This window comes from Meles meles, chromosome 7 (assembly GCF_922984935.1).
Source record: "Meles meles chromosome 7, mMelMel3.1 paternal haplotype, whole genome shotgun sequence".
NCBI lineage: Eukaryota > Metazoa > Chordata > Mammalia > Carnivora > Mustelidae > Meles > Meles meles.
Genome location: NC_060072.1, coordinates 109262454 through 109280135, shown reverse-complemented (window position 1 = coordinate 109280135; position 17682 = coordinate 109262454). Strand labels below are relative to the sequence as shown.

Below are 17682 nucleotides of genomic sequence, written 5' to 3'. Positions count from 1 at the left end.
GAGAGAGGACGAAGCAGGCTCCCTGCTGAGCAGAGAGCCTGATGTGGGACTCGATCCCAGGACCCTGAGATCATGACCTGAGCCGAAGGCAGAGGCTTAAACCACTGAGCCACCCAGGCGCCCCTCTGCTCAGCATTTTAAATATCGCTCAGGTCATCTGTTATATTCCTGTAGCATATAAACACTACGGGAAGTTTTTTTTTCTTATCTGCTATAAAATTGTTAACTTAACACATGCCCTGCATATTCTCAGGGTTATGAGAATAAGAGGAGATAATCCCTATGAAAGTACTTTCTAACAAAATACAGTGTTAAAATGTGATGGTTATTTTTTTTTTCCATTTTATTTATTTTTTCATGTGATGGTTATTTTTAAATGAGCCTTAAGATTTGCTCCTAACATTAAAGGTATTCTTTTAAAACCTACAAAGTTAGGGAGACTTAGCTGAACATTCAGAGAAAATGTTTCAAACTGTTAAAACACATACAAAAGTGAGGAAGGTATATCTTAACCTGTCATCATCCTACATAAAAGAAACTTAGTAAATGTTGTATTTCTATAATGTGTTTAATTTTAAACAAATTATTTCAGATTGTAAATATTTTGCCTATCATTGCTGTTTTGCAATATTTATGGTTCTCTGGGTTTGTTCTCAGCACTAGTTTAACTAAATAAAAGGTGTATTTCTTTAACTGCTTTGTAAAAGAAACTTACAACTTTCTCAATTTGAAGGAAGTATTTCTCTAAGAAAACTGATGCATGACATATCTTCAGAACAAAATTATAAGAAAAGAATGTTTTGAGAGAAGTCTATGCTCTTTAAATGTCATGCAGCAAAAATAACTTCTAGAGTTCATTCATATTTAGGTAAAGGTACATTTACCATTTTTCTAACCAGTAATTACTATTACTTTTCCCCCAAAATGTGCAGACTGGGAAGACTTTGAAGGGCTACCTGAATATATCTAGGCTCAATTTCAGGATGTTTTAGAAAGAGAAAAGAAAAACATTATCAGAATAATACTGTAAAGGATTTTTTAAAAAAAACTCTCTTCCATCGTCAAATTAACCTCAAGGTGAAATTAATTAAAAACTAATAATAAAATAATGAGTATTTTCAAACAATTAGTTTTAAGGTTCAGAATCTTTTTCTCCCTGAGGTCTGCCCCTTTCATTCAGTCTTAACTGTTACCAAGAATAAAACAGGTTAACTTGAAGGAGCAAACTCTTTCAAGCTAACATTTAAGTAACTTTTTTTCTGTATTAGAGTAAATACTTAATTATCTTATTTAGGAAAATAGACTTTTTTCCTTTTTTTTTAACCAAATTCTTCCTGTGGGTCTTTTCCATACCTATTACCACTTCCATAAGAAGTTTGGGATGGTAAATAGAGATTAAGTTTATAAGCCTGTGTCTCTCACATTTATTATTTGTTAGTCATTTTCATTTTAAAAGATTTTCATGGTAATGTCTCAGCTATAGTGTTTGTGTTACTGGTTCATATCTTTTTAAAAGCACAGATAATCAAAGGTTGGATTACCCTGAGTGAGTGTGAAATACACACACACACACACACACCCAGAAATTATGGTGATGTGGAAATAGGCTAACCAACTGTTCTAATTTGCCTGGATTTTCTTAATTTTAGCAGTGAAATTCCTGTGTCTTGGGAAATATCAATCTTGGGCTGGCTAGGAAGCTTGGTCCCTTAATGTTGAGAGCACCAAAACAATAAACACAAGGATTCTGAACATTGTTATATTGTACTTTGAGTAAATTGTTTTAGTTTTTTGTATCTGGTTTTTGCAAGGAATCTTGGTGAAGTAGAGTTGAATGCCAAAATAACAAAAGCTCAGTAAGGGGAACTAAGCTAAGAATATCACTACATCTCCAGGCTTTCTTTTTTCCCAGTGCAGTAGTATGCTCTGCAAAGTGAACAAGATATTTTTAAGGGTAAATTCCAAACTGTATAGCAAAACATGCCAAATTAACATTATTTCTTGTATTTAACATATTTCTTTTTTAAAATTTCCCCAAATCGAGCTGGTAGCCTATTTGTACTATTCTTCTGAATCTCTTGTCCTTTGAGATTTGAACAGCTTATAGCTTTGAAGTTTTTTTAATAATTATTTTTGCAATTGGATAAGTAGATCTTTCCGAAAATAATGAAAGGGGAAGTGACTGTTAGAACTTAATATGCAGTCAACCACATTCTGTGTTCTTGTGTCTTCAGGCCACTACAAACTCTGTTGCCCCTGTGTCAGAATCATCAGTGGATTCAGTTGACATTCCAGACTTTAGTTTGCTTTATGATCCAGTGGGCCTTTTCAAACAAAAATAGCACTGGAGTTGGTTGTTAGTATGTGAATGTGATTTAAAAAAAAAAAAAAAAAAGATACTTGTAAGGGAAGGACTGGTTTTTTTCTTCCCCCTGCTCGATTATTGAACTGTTATGTAACCCGTGGGTTGGTGTAGAATCTGTGTACTGGTGAATATCAAGAAAAGTTTATACTTTTTTGGAATGGTGGGAGAGCTAGGCTTAGGAATGGATCTCTAGCCAAAATCACAAAAGAGAACATGTCTTCCTTACTTGGGAGAGGTTGGTAGATTTAATTTGAGGAAACCTGGAAGCCAGTGAGTGTCGTGAAGAATTAGATTTTAAGAAACATGGAACTGCTTTTCTTGGCAGCAGATACTGATAAATTAGGAACTTTCTTATTCTGTGGATTAGCATGACTGAGGACTTAACTGGAGTAAGAGGGTTGGAGGTAGGAATAGAATTGTCTCTTGGTTGAAATTTGGGCAGCTCAGAGAAACATCATCTTCCAGTTCTCCTTACCAGCTCCAAAGAGCCGAAGCACTTACCATCAGATTGGCATTTAATAAATCTTCATAGCTGTACTACCTGTATTTTTAGTTTGTTGCCCAGAAGTCGTTTATCTCCCCTTTCTGTCTTCACGTACTAGTTTGCTGCAATAGGAACATTTTGATCAATTTTCTTTACTACACAGACTTCAGAAGCTAAATATTACATAAACAACTACAGAACCAAAAAAGAATTTGTTTTAGGACAAGTTGTTAAATGGCTGTGAATTTACTAGCAAACAGTATCACAGAGTGCCAGGGATGATCAGATTTAGGATATATAATTACCTAGAATCTGACTGAAAATGTAGTCTTCTGGCTTGTACCCCTAAGATATTCTGAAAGCTGTAGGTTTGGGATGGGTCTCAGCCACACTTTTAACAAACACAATATGTAATTCTATGCAAGTGCTCTACACATTTTGAGAAACAGTGCTGTAGGTAGTCAAGGTGCAAAAGGCTTTTTGTGTAAGATAAGGTAATGAGGGAGCCATGAAACTGATCTTAAAAAAGCCTCCATTATCCTAGGCAGTGAACTAGCTGTTTTGCCATATGCTATTTCATTTGTTCCTCTAAACAACATCTGTAAACAAGATGTTATCTCCATTTTACAGATGAAGAAATTGAGCCTTAATGAGATTAAATTATTAACCTCAAACCATACATATCAGAACTCAAAACTTGTGACTGAATTCAGTAGTCTTCATTTGGCACAATACCATCTCTTAAGATCTGGAACTCTAGAATAGGAACAGTAGAAGCAGAAAGATTATTTTGACAAATGATTTTTCCCATGCTATGTCACAACCATAAAACCACTAACATGAATATCATCATTTTGATAATTCTTATCTAATTTTGAAAACTACTCCCTTTTCCCTGACACTCATTTACCTAGCCAAAGCCTCCTTCCTTTTCTTTCTCATAAGCTGCACTGAGGTACCTATTATACCCTTTCATGCCTCTTTGTTCTGAAAACTGGCGGAGCTCAGTGTTGTAAGTGGCTTTGTAAGTTGCCAGTGAGACAATCCACTTCATACTGAGGAGTAGCTCTTTTAATCTTAAATGTTCTCATCTGCTGTGACATCAGCTATAAAAACTACCACAATCACCCTCCAAATACAAAAGCCCCAGCTCACCTTCTTGTTATCTCTAAGCCCAAGGCTTAAAGTCACCAAACTACAGTTGCTGTCTAGCTTCCTATAATCACAATATTCTCTGGAGGGTCAAAGTTTGCTTAGTGTCCGCCACTGACCTATCAGTTATACAGACTCTAATTTGAAACCCCAGAGTAATCTATTGACCTGTGACTTTGACTGTTTTAATTGGATAATTTGTAAGATTTGACCTCTGATATTTGCTAACTTTTTATAGGGAGTTGTATTTGTAACGGAAGAAGAGAAGAATAAAAAATATTAGTTTTAAAAGTGGCCTATGTGACTGCTTTTCTAAAAAGGTATTTAATGCTCTTAGTACTTTGGCTTATCTCTTTGAAATAAAGCTAATACACAGGATTGCCTTCACATTGTTGTATTCTTCCTTTCTTGATCAATAATTGCATTGTCTTAGAGCCTAGAAATTGTTAATATTAGCTAAAACTACTTGGCTGCTCTATTAGAAGTTCCTTTTTTGTCAAGTTTTTCTCAAATATGTTTCTGCCTCAAAAGGAGCCCCGGGTAATTATGAGGTAATGGAGTACCTAAGAGGCCCAATTTTGTGGACATATTATGGTAAAATAGAATTTGGGAGTATTAACTTCCCAATTTCTGTCTTTAAAAAGTAGCCCCATAAGAAGTCATTGTCTGTCTCTGGACGTCCCAATTATTTGCTATCATTTAAGCCAAGAAAGCTCTTTGTTTTTTGTTTGTTGTTGTTTTTTTTTCCCCCTAGGCTTAATGTTTATGTAACCTAAACATTCCCCAATCTTGTCTCCTACAGGTAGACTGGGTACAATGTGATGGTGGCTGTGATGAGTGGTTTCATCAAGTTTGTGTGGGTGTATCTCCAGAAATGGCTGAAAATGAAGATTACATCTGTATAAACTGTGCAAAGAAGCAAGGGCCAGATAGCCCAGGTCAAGCACCACCTCCTTCCTACATAATGAGCTACAAACTACCAATGGAGGATCTTAAAGAGACCAGTTAGCAGTTGCTGGGTTAGTTTGGGACATGGGGAGAAATGGACCACGTTGAGACCTTAGTCATCAAGTAGAGTGGTTTATATCCACTCAGAATGTTGCTTTCAAAGACGAATGGCCTTCAGAGGAAGTCCTCTTAGCTGACTTCCTCTTTGCATGGACTGTGTGATCTACATTCTCTTCAACACATCTATGCAGAGGGTGTCTTTGGTACAGCATCCAATATTTCAATTTGTCTCCTCTGAGTATGGTTTGTTACTGTACAGCCAGACATGTGATTGAGCTCTAGAATGCTGGTTGGCATTAATACACTGGGATGCTAGCAGGGCGTGTAGGATGTGGCTCATGGCCAGTTGGTATTAGTTAGTGGAATACAACCTAGCGGCAGCACCATCTGGAGGTGCCGATGACTTGGCTCTCCTTAGGACAGTTGGAGAGGAATGAGAGTACCACTCTCCTTCTGCTGTTACCTGGCATATAATGCCCTACAGATACAACGATGGGAGCAACAGGGCTAGAGTTACTCCTGTTAATCATGGGATAGTAGCCAGAGTCTAGATCCCAGCTCTTGTGTGTGTTTGTACCAAGAAGAAAACCCTAAGTGAGAGGCAGACCTTACCTTCCCAAGGAGAGGAGTATGTCCTCTAGTTCAGAAATATGACTAGATTGGATTCTGGGAAGAAGAGCTTTTCTCATTTCAAGTCAAGGAGCCCTTTTTTGGCTTTGAGAAGTCTTGCTATCTTGGGTCTGCATTTTAGAGACAAGCAGGTACATGGATCCAGGCTCCTGCTAAAGAAGAGAAGACAAGTCAGAATGTTTTACTGAGACACAGTGATGCATGCTTTTCGGGGAAACCTTCATTCACAAGTATACCAGATACCACCAGGCTTCAGGCATGGCCATGAGCAAGACCAGCAAATAACAGCTTTTTGCCTTGCAGCCCTGACCCCAATGTTTGCTGTTTCCAACACTGGCAATTTCTGATTGTGGCCCACAGCAGATGCTGTTGAATAACACCATGGCTTCATCAGAGAATGTGGGGTTGTAGCACCTCTGGGTGATAAAGTTGTTTTAGTAAATCCATTTTTAAAAAAAGAAAAAAGGACTTGTTTTTACTTTTTTCTAAATGTCTCTGACTACTGACTGTTCTATAAATAGATTATTTTTCCTTTTTTAATACACATATATGAATATATAAATATATATATTTACTGTTACCAGCAGCATATGACAGAGTTTCAGCATCAAAAATCCATTTGGGGGCTTGCTTTCTCTTTTTTGCTTTTCAATAAAGAAATCCCATTCCTTCCTTGTAGTACAAGGAGTTAGCACTTCCTTATCCGCCCTAGCCTGACCAGATTTTCCATGTTGTTTTGCTCAGATAATTACATTTCCTTTGTGTGTTAGAACTTGTCCCTATCTGTTGGGAAACTTGGTCCTACTATCTCTGTGATGGCTGTTTTGTTTTGTTTTTATATGTGAATGTTTGAAACTATGGTGCTGTGTCCTCTTTCCTCCTGTTGTGTTCTCTATTCTTGTTCAGGTGTTAGGTAAGCTGTATGGAAATGTTTATTAGAAGGGGACTCATCTTTTTTTAAAGGACAAAAAAAAAAAAACCCTAAAAGAAGTGTTTGGTCTTCACTATCCTGTGTCCCTTTATTTTGGTTAAAAATCTGTGGTTTGACTTAATTCATTGATTTTCTTTTTAAAAGGGAGGAACAAGGTGGGCGTAGAGAACAGCTTTTCCCTTTTGGCCCTAATCTCTTTTAAAGAAATGTCTTCTAGTTAACTAGAAGTGAAATGTACTGTCCAGTTACAGTTTGAGTGGGTATGAGATTTAACTCAAAAGGCATCTTACTACAAAAAAGCAAAAGCTTTCCTGTAAAACCCAGTTTCTGTAAATGCATTTCTCTATGGTTCATACTGCCCAGTTTTTAGTCATTCTTCCCTTAATCTTATATAACATTTTTAGTATTTTGACCTGTTAAGTGTCACTGTGCATGATCTCATCTTAAGTGTGTATATGATTTAAGATTTCAGTGGATATTGCAAAGTAACTAGTAACCAATTTCATTAAGTTTTCATTTTGCCCATCTGTATGAAGATATTACTTAGTTAAAAATTTCATCTGGTTATAAAAGAAAGCACAATATTGTTTGCCTTTTCATCCTCTCTGTAAAGATCTTCAAATACTTGTGAGTAAAAAAATTGAAGTTTTAAATGATGGTTGCGTGGGTAGACTGCAGTTAAAAATATTTAATTTTTCTTCCTAGTCACCTGTTAGCTTTACTCAGCCATCAGTGGAGGGGCATGAAGATGTTGAGAAAGATGGCTAAGGTGCTCTTGCTTCTGGAGTATGGTGGATGGATATAGGGGCTGTTGAGGGAATAAGTTATGTCCTTAATATGGTATTCACCTGCTGGAGATGTGAGAGAGAGATGCCAGGCAGTCTTCACCCATGAGTAGCTCCCTGTTTACCTTCTGGTATTTTGAAACTTAAATATATCATTTAGTTGATACTATGAGTGTTTCTGTATTTATTTGAAAGTCACAGAAGATTTGGTCTGACTCTTGACCATAGATTTAGACCAAGGCTGAGAAGAACAGATAAGAGAATTAATTTTAAAAAATTAAAAAAGGGAGAGGGAGGGAGGGAGGAAGAAAAATGAACATACACAAGTCTGTAATTTTGGAATTAATGAACTAAGATTCATCTATTTAAAGGCATGCTGATGTCCTGATTATAATAAACATTGTTTTCAGTTAGAGGAAATTACAACTTACTCCATTCTTCAGCGTTGTAACATTTTATATTAAAACTTGATTTAAAATGTTCCCTTACCCTTCTCTCCAAATTTTCAAATTTTCACCATTGGTATTTTAACTTCTGTGTTAATTCTATCACAGGTATTTCTTACTACCTTCATTATAACTATGTTGGGGAAGGTTATAGAAAGAAAAATGAAAAAAATGCTATGTAAGTCTTTAACGTTCTCAAAAGGGGTAAGTCATTGGAGCTATGCAAATCCCCAAGTTTACAACTATAACATTAGTAGTTTGCTTTCTTGTTGGCAGAAGAGGGGACATTTTCTTCCCACAGATGTTTATTTTACTTACTGATAGTTACTGCAACAAAGCCATGTTGAGATTTAGATGCTAAGGCTCCCTTCCTGAGTTGCTGCAAACCACCTTTGCACTGCATGGTTCAAATTTGTGCCTCAATAAAATTACAAATTACTGTATGTCATACTTTGAATAATTGAGAAGATGAGCATTAAATCTGTGATTGCCTACCATGTACTTATTTAATAATCAAAATCTTAGCAAAGGCTAGCAGACCTGTAAGATTAGAATAATTTTACTTGTGTTTCACTTCTGTTCTTCTCTGCTTTTGTCTTTGGTGTCTAAAAAAATGTCAGTTTATTTGCTTTTCTTAATTTTAAGATTCTGGATACAGTTTCAGTGCACATAAAAGAAACTCCCTGCTTGTCGATATTTTAATTCTGTAGTACATTTGTGAGACTATCAGCCAGTACTTAAAATGGGAAGATGAAAGGAGAAATTGAGAAACCCCTTCTTTAAAACGATGGGACTATCTACTTTTTAAAGGAGAAAGTGACAATTTGGAGTGGGATTTAAAAATTGTGAATTATGAAAGAATTAAGCTGTTAAAGTCCCACATAAACCAGGTTCAATAAAGGTTTACATATGGAACTAGCTTTGTATGCGTGTAGAAAGTTGCTTTTGCAGTAGGTCTGTTAAACTAAATTTTAAAAAGCAGGCAACTGATTTGTCTTTTACCTTTTGAAACCCGCCCTACCTTTTTAAATTAAGTCATATCGTTACTTATTTGGATATGGATGTGCCAAGTGATACTCACAACATGAGAAGGAAAGAATGGGATGTGAATATATTTTGGAATTGCAGTCTTCTCTTGGCCTGGATCATATCCAGTCACCACTATGCAATGAATAATGTGCACTGGGAAAGGAGATGCCGGGTTCAGATGGAGCCTGCTTACTCTTTCTTTTGCAACACTCCAAGATGTCTGAACAGGAATGTCTTTTGTAAACCTCAAGACCCTCTATTGATTATTCTCTTACATATTTATTTACCTGTTAGTGAGACACTTAAATATAATACGGACTCTAATTTACCAGGGTTTTTGGTGGTGCCTTATGAAAAGTATAACTTGATTTCTTGTTTTTGAGCATGTTTTCCATTTCTTTTGTTTTCTGAAAGAATATTAGATATGGTTATTTGCATTACATCTGAAAAAATAAAAAGTTTTGTGTGTGTGCTCAGGTTCCCCCCTACTCTGTCATTTACATTGGTGGCAACTCTAAATGGTAACCAAGTAAAGGTCAATTTTGGTCATGAGTATTGATCCTGGGGAAAACTGGCAAGTATACGAGAGCCACTTTCAACCTGTGCCAAAGCAGTTTCTAATATTGCAATTGCTCTCTATAAAATAAAATAACTGGCCTCAAATAATTTGATCAGTGGTGTGTTTACCCTATTCCTGAGAATAATGTTTTCAAAAAGTGTGAATTGGAAGAAGTGATTCCAGAAGATTTCAGCTCTCCTCTGTTTCCAGCAAGAATCCAGCGATGACCAACGGACATTTCCCTGCCTGTGATTCTTGAGCAGTTTGTTCCTTGCAGCGAACCAGTAATAGAGGGAAAATGAGGAAGTACTATATTTTGATATCCTAATGCTCTAAACTAGTTCAAACTGCAGCTGACTTCGGAGATTACATTTTTTACTCATTGCCGACGTTACCAGGTCATACAGGCATTGCTGAAAATGTTTCTGCTTTCAGTGAAATTGGCCTCAAATATGAAGTATGTGACTGTGTATATGTATGTATTGGTTAGGGAAATTGGAGGGGAAAAAATCTGGTTATCTCTTAAATTGGAAAATATTTTTCTTACCAACAAAAGAAGACCCCTGAAATTGTATACAGTGACAAATTTTGTTTAAGAATTATGTGGGGGGTGCCTGGGTGGCTCAGTGGGGTAAGTAAGCCTCTGCCTTCGGCTCAGGTCATGATCTCACGGTCCTGGGATGGAGCCCCGCATCGGGCTCTGCTCAGCAGGGAGCCTGCTTCCTCCTCTCTCTCTGCCCTGCCTCTCTGCCTACTTGTGATCTCTGTCAAATAAATAAATAAAATCTTTAAAAAAAAAAAAATTATGTGCGGGGCGCCTGGGTGGCTCAGTGGTTTAAGCCGCTGCCTTCGGCTCAGGTCATGATCTCGGGGTCCTGGGATCGAGTCCCGCATCGGGCTCTCTGCTTGGCAGGGAGCCTGCTTCCTTCTCACTCTCTCTGCCTACCTCTCTGCCTACTTGTGATCTCTGTAAAATAAATAAAATCTTAAAAAAAAAAAATTATGTGGGATCCTCCCAGTGTAGCAAATGTAGCAAATATTTCATGGGATCTTAGCATTGTGGTTGATAGGAATAAATTGAAGAGCCAGAATCTTGGCCATTAGCCATTAATTGGGAAGTCAATACTTGATACAAGGAGAGAAAAGAGAAGAAAACACAGAAAAAACTATATTATATGAAAAATTTAGAATGATTTTGGAATTTCTTCTTTTTACCTACTTGTTCTTTGAAATATGTTTCTGCACTACTTTTAGTAGGAAGAAAGATTTAATTCACATTTCCATATAGTAAAGTTCCATGAAATTTCTTTACCAAAGATTTTTCCTAACCTTGTCTTTGGTGCTAGATTGAATATCTTATTAATGGGAAAGAAGGCATCACAGGAAGTCTAGAAAATGGTTTAATGGATCCAGCTGGTAAACCTTGTATTAAGGAACCCTGGTGGGTTCCCCAGAATATGAAGTCAGAATTGTTTGTAGTTTACAAGAATAAATGAACAAAAACTTCAAAAAGATGAGGACTTTAGGATTACATAAAATAAAGAACAAAGATTTAGAAGTCAAATAAATAATGGGTTTTAGCTCTGTATATGACCTTATATTAGCTTTTTAAAAAAGCTTTTATTTGAGAGAGATTGAGAAAGCATCAGAGGGGGGAGGGTCAGAGGGAGAAGCAGACTCCCTGCTGAGCAGGGAGCCTGATGCAGGACCCAATTCTGGGACTTCAGGGTCATTACCTGAGCCAAAGGCAGTGGGCCAACCAACTGAGCCACGGAGGCGCCCTTACAGTTTTTTTGAGACTGAGTTTCCTACCATGTGTGGGCTGGTTTGTGTGGATAGAAAGACATTTAAGTTACAGCCCCTCCCCTTAAGAGAGGGTGAGACAGATGATTTTTAAGGGTGTTTCCTACTAAAACTTTTATAGAATTTCAAGAGGCAGATGGACTTTGGACAAATCCCTATTTAATGATAGATCTATTCAGTACTTCTGATGAGGGAATATACAGACTACAGTGAGTATTCTTCTTTTAGAAAATGTAAATATTACATACTTAGTCACTTAAATACTAGAGCTTACCCACAGTCTTCACTTCGGTCTGAATTTTGCAGAGCTTATCAGGCACTTTAATGTAAGCACCAAGACTGGCACCTCGCTGTTCTATCCAGTGCCCAACTCTGCAGAGGGAAGGTGAGAGTATCAGATACATTTTGACGGGCCTAAGTGTGCCACTCCTCCTCCTGAATTGGTATTTGGTCTTAGTAGTATTTTTCCACCACTCAAAGCAAAGGCCTCTTCCCTCTCCCTACTAGGCTGCACTGTGCTGAAACCAGTAGGTCACTCACTGTCTTTAGTCTTGGTACACTACTTTAGTCTTCTTTCTGGCCTAACCTTGCCATCCTCTTAAGTTGGTCGGCTAAGCTTTGTTGAGACACAAGATGGTTATCACTAATACTCTATGGAACCCGGAACAACCGTTCAAGCACACCTCGTCTTGATCAGGGCTCAGTGCTTCTATTTATTTTGTCATAGAGACATCAGGGTTCCAGTTGGAACATTAAGGCTGGTTTAATACACTTGGCTTCTCATCCTTGTAATTCATTACTGCCATCTAAAATTGGTGTCCGGAGTGGGTGGGTGCTGGGGTGGTTCAGTTGATTAAGTGTCTGACTCTCGACCTCAGCTCAAGTATTGATCTCAGGGTTTTAAGTTCAAGCCCCATGTTGGTTGTGGAGCCTACTTAAAAGAAAACAAAGGAAGAAAGGAAGAAGGAAAGAATAAATGATAGAAGCCTATCCAGGCATCAGTCCTCTCTCCTTGTATTCCATTGCTGTTACCTACTATTCCCAATTCATGTTCCCATTGCTGCCCTTTCTTCCAGTTTCTTGCATAATAGAGGGGCACCCGGCTGGCTCAGTTGGTAGAGTATGTGGCTCTCGGGGTTGTGAGTTCAAGCCCTATGTTGGGTGCAGAGATTATATCAATGGAGATTTTATATATATAATAGAGACTCCAGTTTCCCTATTCTTTCGTGAACTTCCCTACTTTTTCATTAAGTGGAACCTGGCTCTCAGCCACATTACCTTAGGGCTATTTCAAGTTGAGGGCGCTCATTTTCTCACTTTACTACTACAGGGTGTGAACTGGTAGATTATAAGGGCTATTGTGCTTATGTTACTGATTTCCACTGCCACACATTGAGGCCTCTGATATTCAGCTGTACCACCATCTATCCTCATTACTGTCACCACTGATTATTCTTTTACATTCATGGAGGATTTCGATGGTTCAAGTGCCTCTCTGCCTCCATCCCTACCATTATTCTGGGCAGTATCATTGATCATGGATGACTTCACCATTTCTGGACCACCACCTCCAATAATCATTTTCACTCCATTTAGCAAACGAATTCCAAGGCCATAGCTTGGACTCTCAAAATTTATTTTTGGGGGCGCCTGGGTAGCCCAGTCAGTTAAGCATCTGACTCTTCATTTCGCTTCAGGTCATGATCTCAGGTTTCTGAGATCGAGTCCTGCATTGGGTTCCATGCTGGCTGTGGAGCCTGCTTAAGATTCTCTCCCATTCCCCCTCCTTCACCTCCACCCCCTTCCCCCTCTCTCTCTCCCTCTAAAAATAAATAAAACAATTTTAAAAACCTTACTTCTGAAATGTTAATGTCTAGGATCTTAGTCACATTAGTCTGATTTTTAGCATCTTGTCCTTTGATCTCTCCCTCTCAGTATATTTATTCTATGACCTTGAGAAACCCCCAGTCTTCTTCTCTTTCCAATCTTCAGTTCACTCTGATGAGGGAATATTCAGACTATTTTGAATATCCCACCCTCTATCTTCTCCATTTAGCCTAGGCTGCGTGGCCTATCTTCTCATGGTGTTTCCCCATCACTCTGGCCCTGCAGAACCAACTTCTGGATTGTTTCAGCCATCTGACTTTGCTCTCATGGGCTGCTGAATACTACTGAGTACACACCACTGATTGGTAGCACCACAAATGGACTCACGTAGGTGGGTTCTCAAAGCCCCAGGGGTCCAGCAACCCTTCCATTTTTAAAGACTACTTCCGACTTTCACTGTGGGCAAATCTCCACCCACCACCTCCTCCCTCAGCAGAGGCCTACCCTCCTAACACCGACTTGAACAAATTGAAGCTAAGGAGAGCTCTGAGTCTCCCTAGTCACCTATATCAACATCTTAAAGTAGTTTCATCAGAGGCTCTTCTCTGTATACCCTTTTTGGATGCCCTAGTTCACTTCCAGTTACCTCTTACCACTTTTATTTGGATTTTTCCCAAATCAGTATCACCTGCCCATGCCCGCCTTCTTTTGCTCCTTAACTGTCTGGTAAGCGTTTCTATTTGTATTATTTTAATCACTTTAAGCTCATTGTGTCAAAAACCAAACTTTTCTTCCCTCCCCCGAATCAGTTCCTCTTTCTTTATTCCCTCCAAAAGAATAGCTCCGTGCCCAAGCCAAAATTCTGTAAACCATCCTATATTCTTTCTGACCCCTCCCTTCCTGTATGCAATTATCTCCTCTGTTCCCATTGTGATGCATTTACTCAAGCCCTCCTCCGTTTTCACCTGGATTTCTGCACTAGTCTTTAGTCTGGTCAAGCTAGTTTAATCTTGCAAATTACTAGAATGAATTATCTAACGAGCCAGTCCGTTCAACACATTGTCCTATGAAAAAACAAACAAAAAACTGAAAAAGAACCTACATTGTCCTATGGAATCTGCCCATTTGCCTTTCTAAGCTCATCTCTTTCCACACACACCCTAAGTCACTGCTTCAGACACAGATGTTGGTTTCCTAAGCCTTTTCTGGAATGTTCTTCTAGCTCTCTCATTCTCAAGATGTCAGTTTAAATGCTACCTCTTCAGAGGCCCCTTGTTCTCTCACAACGGCTTGTTCTACTCCCTTTGGGACTTGGCAATATGTGTTATATTTGCTTATGAATTCTGTGAGGCCAGAAGCTTTGTTTCCTTCATCTCTTTGTACCCAGCAACTAGAAGACCCCCCGCATATGGCAAGCATTCAATAAATGACTTGAGTGAATGTTGTTTCGTGCCTTTGTTCCTCCATATATATTGTTATCTCTCAGTATATCGTACTCTATGTTTGGGCTGCCATGCCCTCATCCACATTGCCTCCCATTAAAGAACAAAAATTCAACTGAGTAAATGTGAAGATCTGATTGGCTTATTAAATGATTCATGAGGACAGCATCCTATCTAGCCAAGGTGGAGGGAAGCTCTGAGGACCTGTACAAAATGGAAATTTTTTATAGGAAGGAGGGTGGGCCAATGATGTTATTAGCAAAAGAAAAGAAAGGAGTGTTTCGGACTAGGTCAGTTTCCCTTAGGGGGAAGATCAGGAGGTCTCAAGCTGACTACCATATCTTCTATTGGTGAGCAGGGGATAGAGAGGGTCCATGTGACAGATTACTTCACGGATGCTCACCAGAAAACTCCCGACTGACTGATTATGACTACTCTCTGGGGGAGGCTGAAACTGCATTAGGTTAGGTGTTAAGTCCCAGTTTGGTGATTTGGCCTGACACAAGTGACTCCATGTTGGGTCTATGATTGTCTTTTGAAAAGTCCTCATTCTTTGAAATCCAGCTCATCCCCAAAATTCTTTTGAGAAGTCTTTCAGATTAATCCTTTCCTCCTAATCTGATTTAGGTGTCCTTTCATGGAGCAGATAGCATTTTAGATTATACAGTGGTTCACAAAGTGTGGTCTCTGGACCAGCAGTATCAGCAACACTTGGAATGTGTTTAGAAATGCACATTCTTGGACCCTACCCCAGACATTTTGAATCAAAACCCTGGGGGCAGGGCCCCAAACCTGCATCTTAACAAGTCCTCCAGGTTGTCGTGATGTTTGCCAAAATTTGAGAACCACTAAACTGCATCATAGTCACTATATTTATATCTCCAGCTTCTAGCACAATGCTTAGAACAAGTTTATTGTAAAGATCTTCCTTATAGGGGCGCCTGGGTGGCTCAATCGTGAAGCGGCCACTTTTGGTTCAGGTCATGATCCCAGGATCCTGGATTCAAGCCCCACATCGGGCTCCCTGCTTCTCCCTCTCCCACTCCCCCTGCTTGTGTTCCCTCTCTTGCTGTCTCTCTCTTTCTGTCAAATAAATTAATAAAATCTTTTAAAAAAATAAAGGGAATCTTTAAAAGATCTTCCTTATAAAGAACTAAAATCCATCTTCCTATAGCCTCATATTTTAATCCTGATTCCATTAAGGATATGAAAAACTAGTTTGACTGCCTCTGTTTTGGCAGCATTTCAATATTTGACAATGACCGTTATTTTTACCTCCCCACCCCTCATTGTCAATCTTCTGGCTTAATATTAATTCTTTCTCATGTGCTATGACTTTGAGTCTCTTCAAACTCAAACTCATTGGATTTATCTGAACGAAGTCCGACTTTGTATCCATCATATATTCAGAGCATCCTTTTAGCTTTCAAGCTACAATTCTAAAGGTGAAGCTAGATGTGTACTGTCACCTCAACACGGCGGACTTCGTGATGGATACGACTAACATTCCATTTGCACAGTGGGACACGTACACTGGAAACCAGAGGTGGTCCGAAGCTCTGTCTGTTCCCTATCTCAAAGAATCTGGCCTTGGTAACAGGAAAGTAATTCTCTAAAGTGGTCTCCTAGAACTGAGTTGGTGGTTCTCAGCCCTGGTAGCACACTGGAATCATCTGGAGAGCTTTAGAAAACCATCCCTGCCTCTCCCACCCCAAACCAGTTGAATCAGAATGTCTTGGAGTAGAACCCAGGCGCCAGTATTTTTTTGACCAGCTTTTTTGAGATAGAATACCATGAAATTCACTTGTTTTATTTTATAAGTCAAAGATTCTTAATGAATGCAACCATCACCACAGTCTAACTTTAGAATGTTTCCATCACCCCAAAAAGAAACTTCACGCCTCTTCAAAGTCATCCTGTTTCCACTCCCAACTCCCGGTAGCCGCCAGTCTACTTATGTCTCCATAGCTTTGCCTTTTCTAAACTCAAGCATTAGGATTTAAACAAAACAAAACAAAGCAAAAAGTTTCCAGGTGATTTTAATAATGCAGCCAAAGGTTAAGAACCACATTTCTAAATGCATTGTAGGGAGTCTTAAAGATTTTTAAGGGCTGTGTATAGTAAGAATATTTCACATATTTTCATGTGTGTGTCTCCCACCTACGCCAGTGTATTCGCCCATCACTAGTATGACAAGATCATTAATTTGAATGGAACTTAATAGACCATTCTATTGTTTTCCTTTTTTTGCTTCTTAGAATCATAATTAAAATTGCTGGGATACCTGGGTGGCTCAGTTGTTTAAACATCTGCCTTTGGCTCAGGTCATGATCCCAGAGTCCTGGGATTGAGCTCCCATCAGGCTGCTTGCTCAGCGGGAGTCTGCTTCTCCCTCTGCCTCTGCCTGCCACTCCCCCTGCCTGTGCGCACTCTCTCCCTCTCTCTCTGGCAATTAAATAAATAATCTTAAAAAAAAATAAAATTGATTTCTATGCTTTCCCCAAGCTATTTTAAAACATGTCTAGTCTGCTTTTCTCCCTTTTGCTTGTAAATTACCAGTGACAGAGGTGATCTCAGGAGCATTCTCCCTGAGATAATGTAGTCTCCAGAAATGACTACAACATATTGTTATTGATCCCATCCATGAACTTGTTTTCCTTTCAGTGTCTTTCACATTGGTGTTTTTTCATGTTTTTTCACTAAATGTTTTCTGTTTAACTTCTCTGCCGAATATAGATTTTTGCACTAGTACTTTCAAAAATGTTTTGAAGAAAATGTATTTCCGTTTTTTATTTTTTATTTTTTTCTGTTTGTTGTTGTTTTCCTAATAGCACAGAGGTGCCTGGGTGGCTCAGTTAAGTGTCTGACTCTTGATTAGGGCTCAGGCCATGCATGATCTCAGGGTCATGAGATCAAGCCCTGCATTGGGCTCTGCCCTCGGCATGGAGTCTGCTTCTCCCTTTCTCTATGCTCCTCCCCACTCCTCTCTCTCCAATAAACAAATAAAATCTTTACAAAAATTTTATTTTGTTATTGTTATTATTATTATTATTTTTAGTATATGTGCTGCCGAAGCGAGCACTATTTTGTTATTATTTTTAAAGATTTTATTTATTTATTTGACACACAGGGAGAGCGAGAGAGGGAACACAAGCAGGGGGAGTGGGAGAGAGAGAAGCAAGCTTCCCACTGAGCAGGGAGCTAGATGGAGGGCTGGATCC

The 17682-nt window shown here is 38.7% G+C and overlaps 1 protein-coding gene across 1 annotated transcript in view; it reads left to right on the top strand.

Moving 5' to 3' along the window:
• The window catches only part of KDM5A (lysine demethylase 5A), a 96251-nt gene extending 86758 nt beyond the window's left edge, over nt 1-9493 (top strand). Inside the window, exon 28 of the mRNA XM_046011476.1 lies at nt 4804-9493. Coding sequence (XP_045867432.1) covers nt 4804-5010 — 207 coding nt within the window. The 3' untranslated portion in view covers nt 5011-9493. The remainder of the gene's footprint in view (nt 1-4803) is intronic.
• The last annotated feature ends 8189 nt before the right edge of the window (nt 9494-17682 follow it).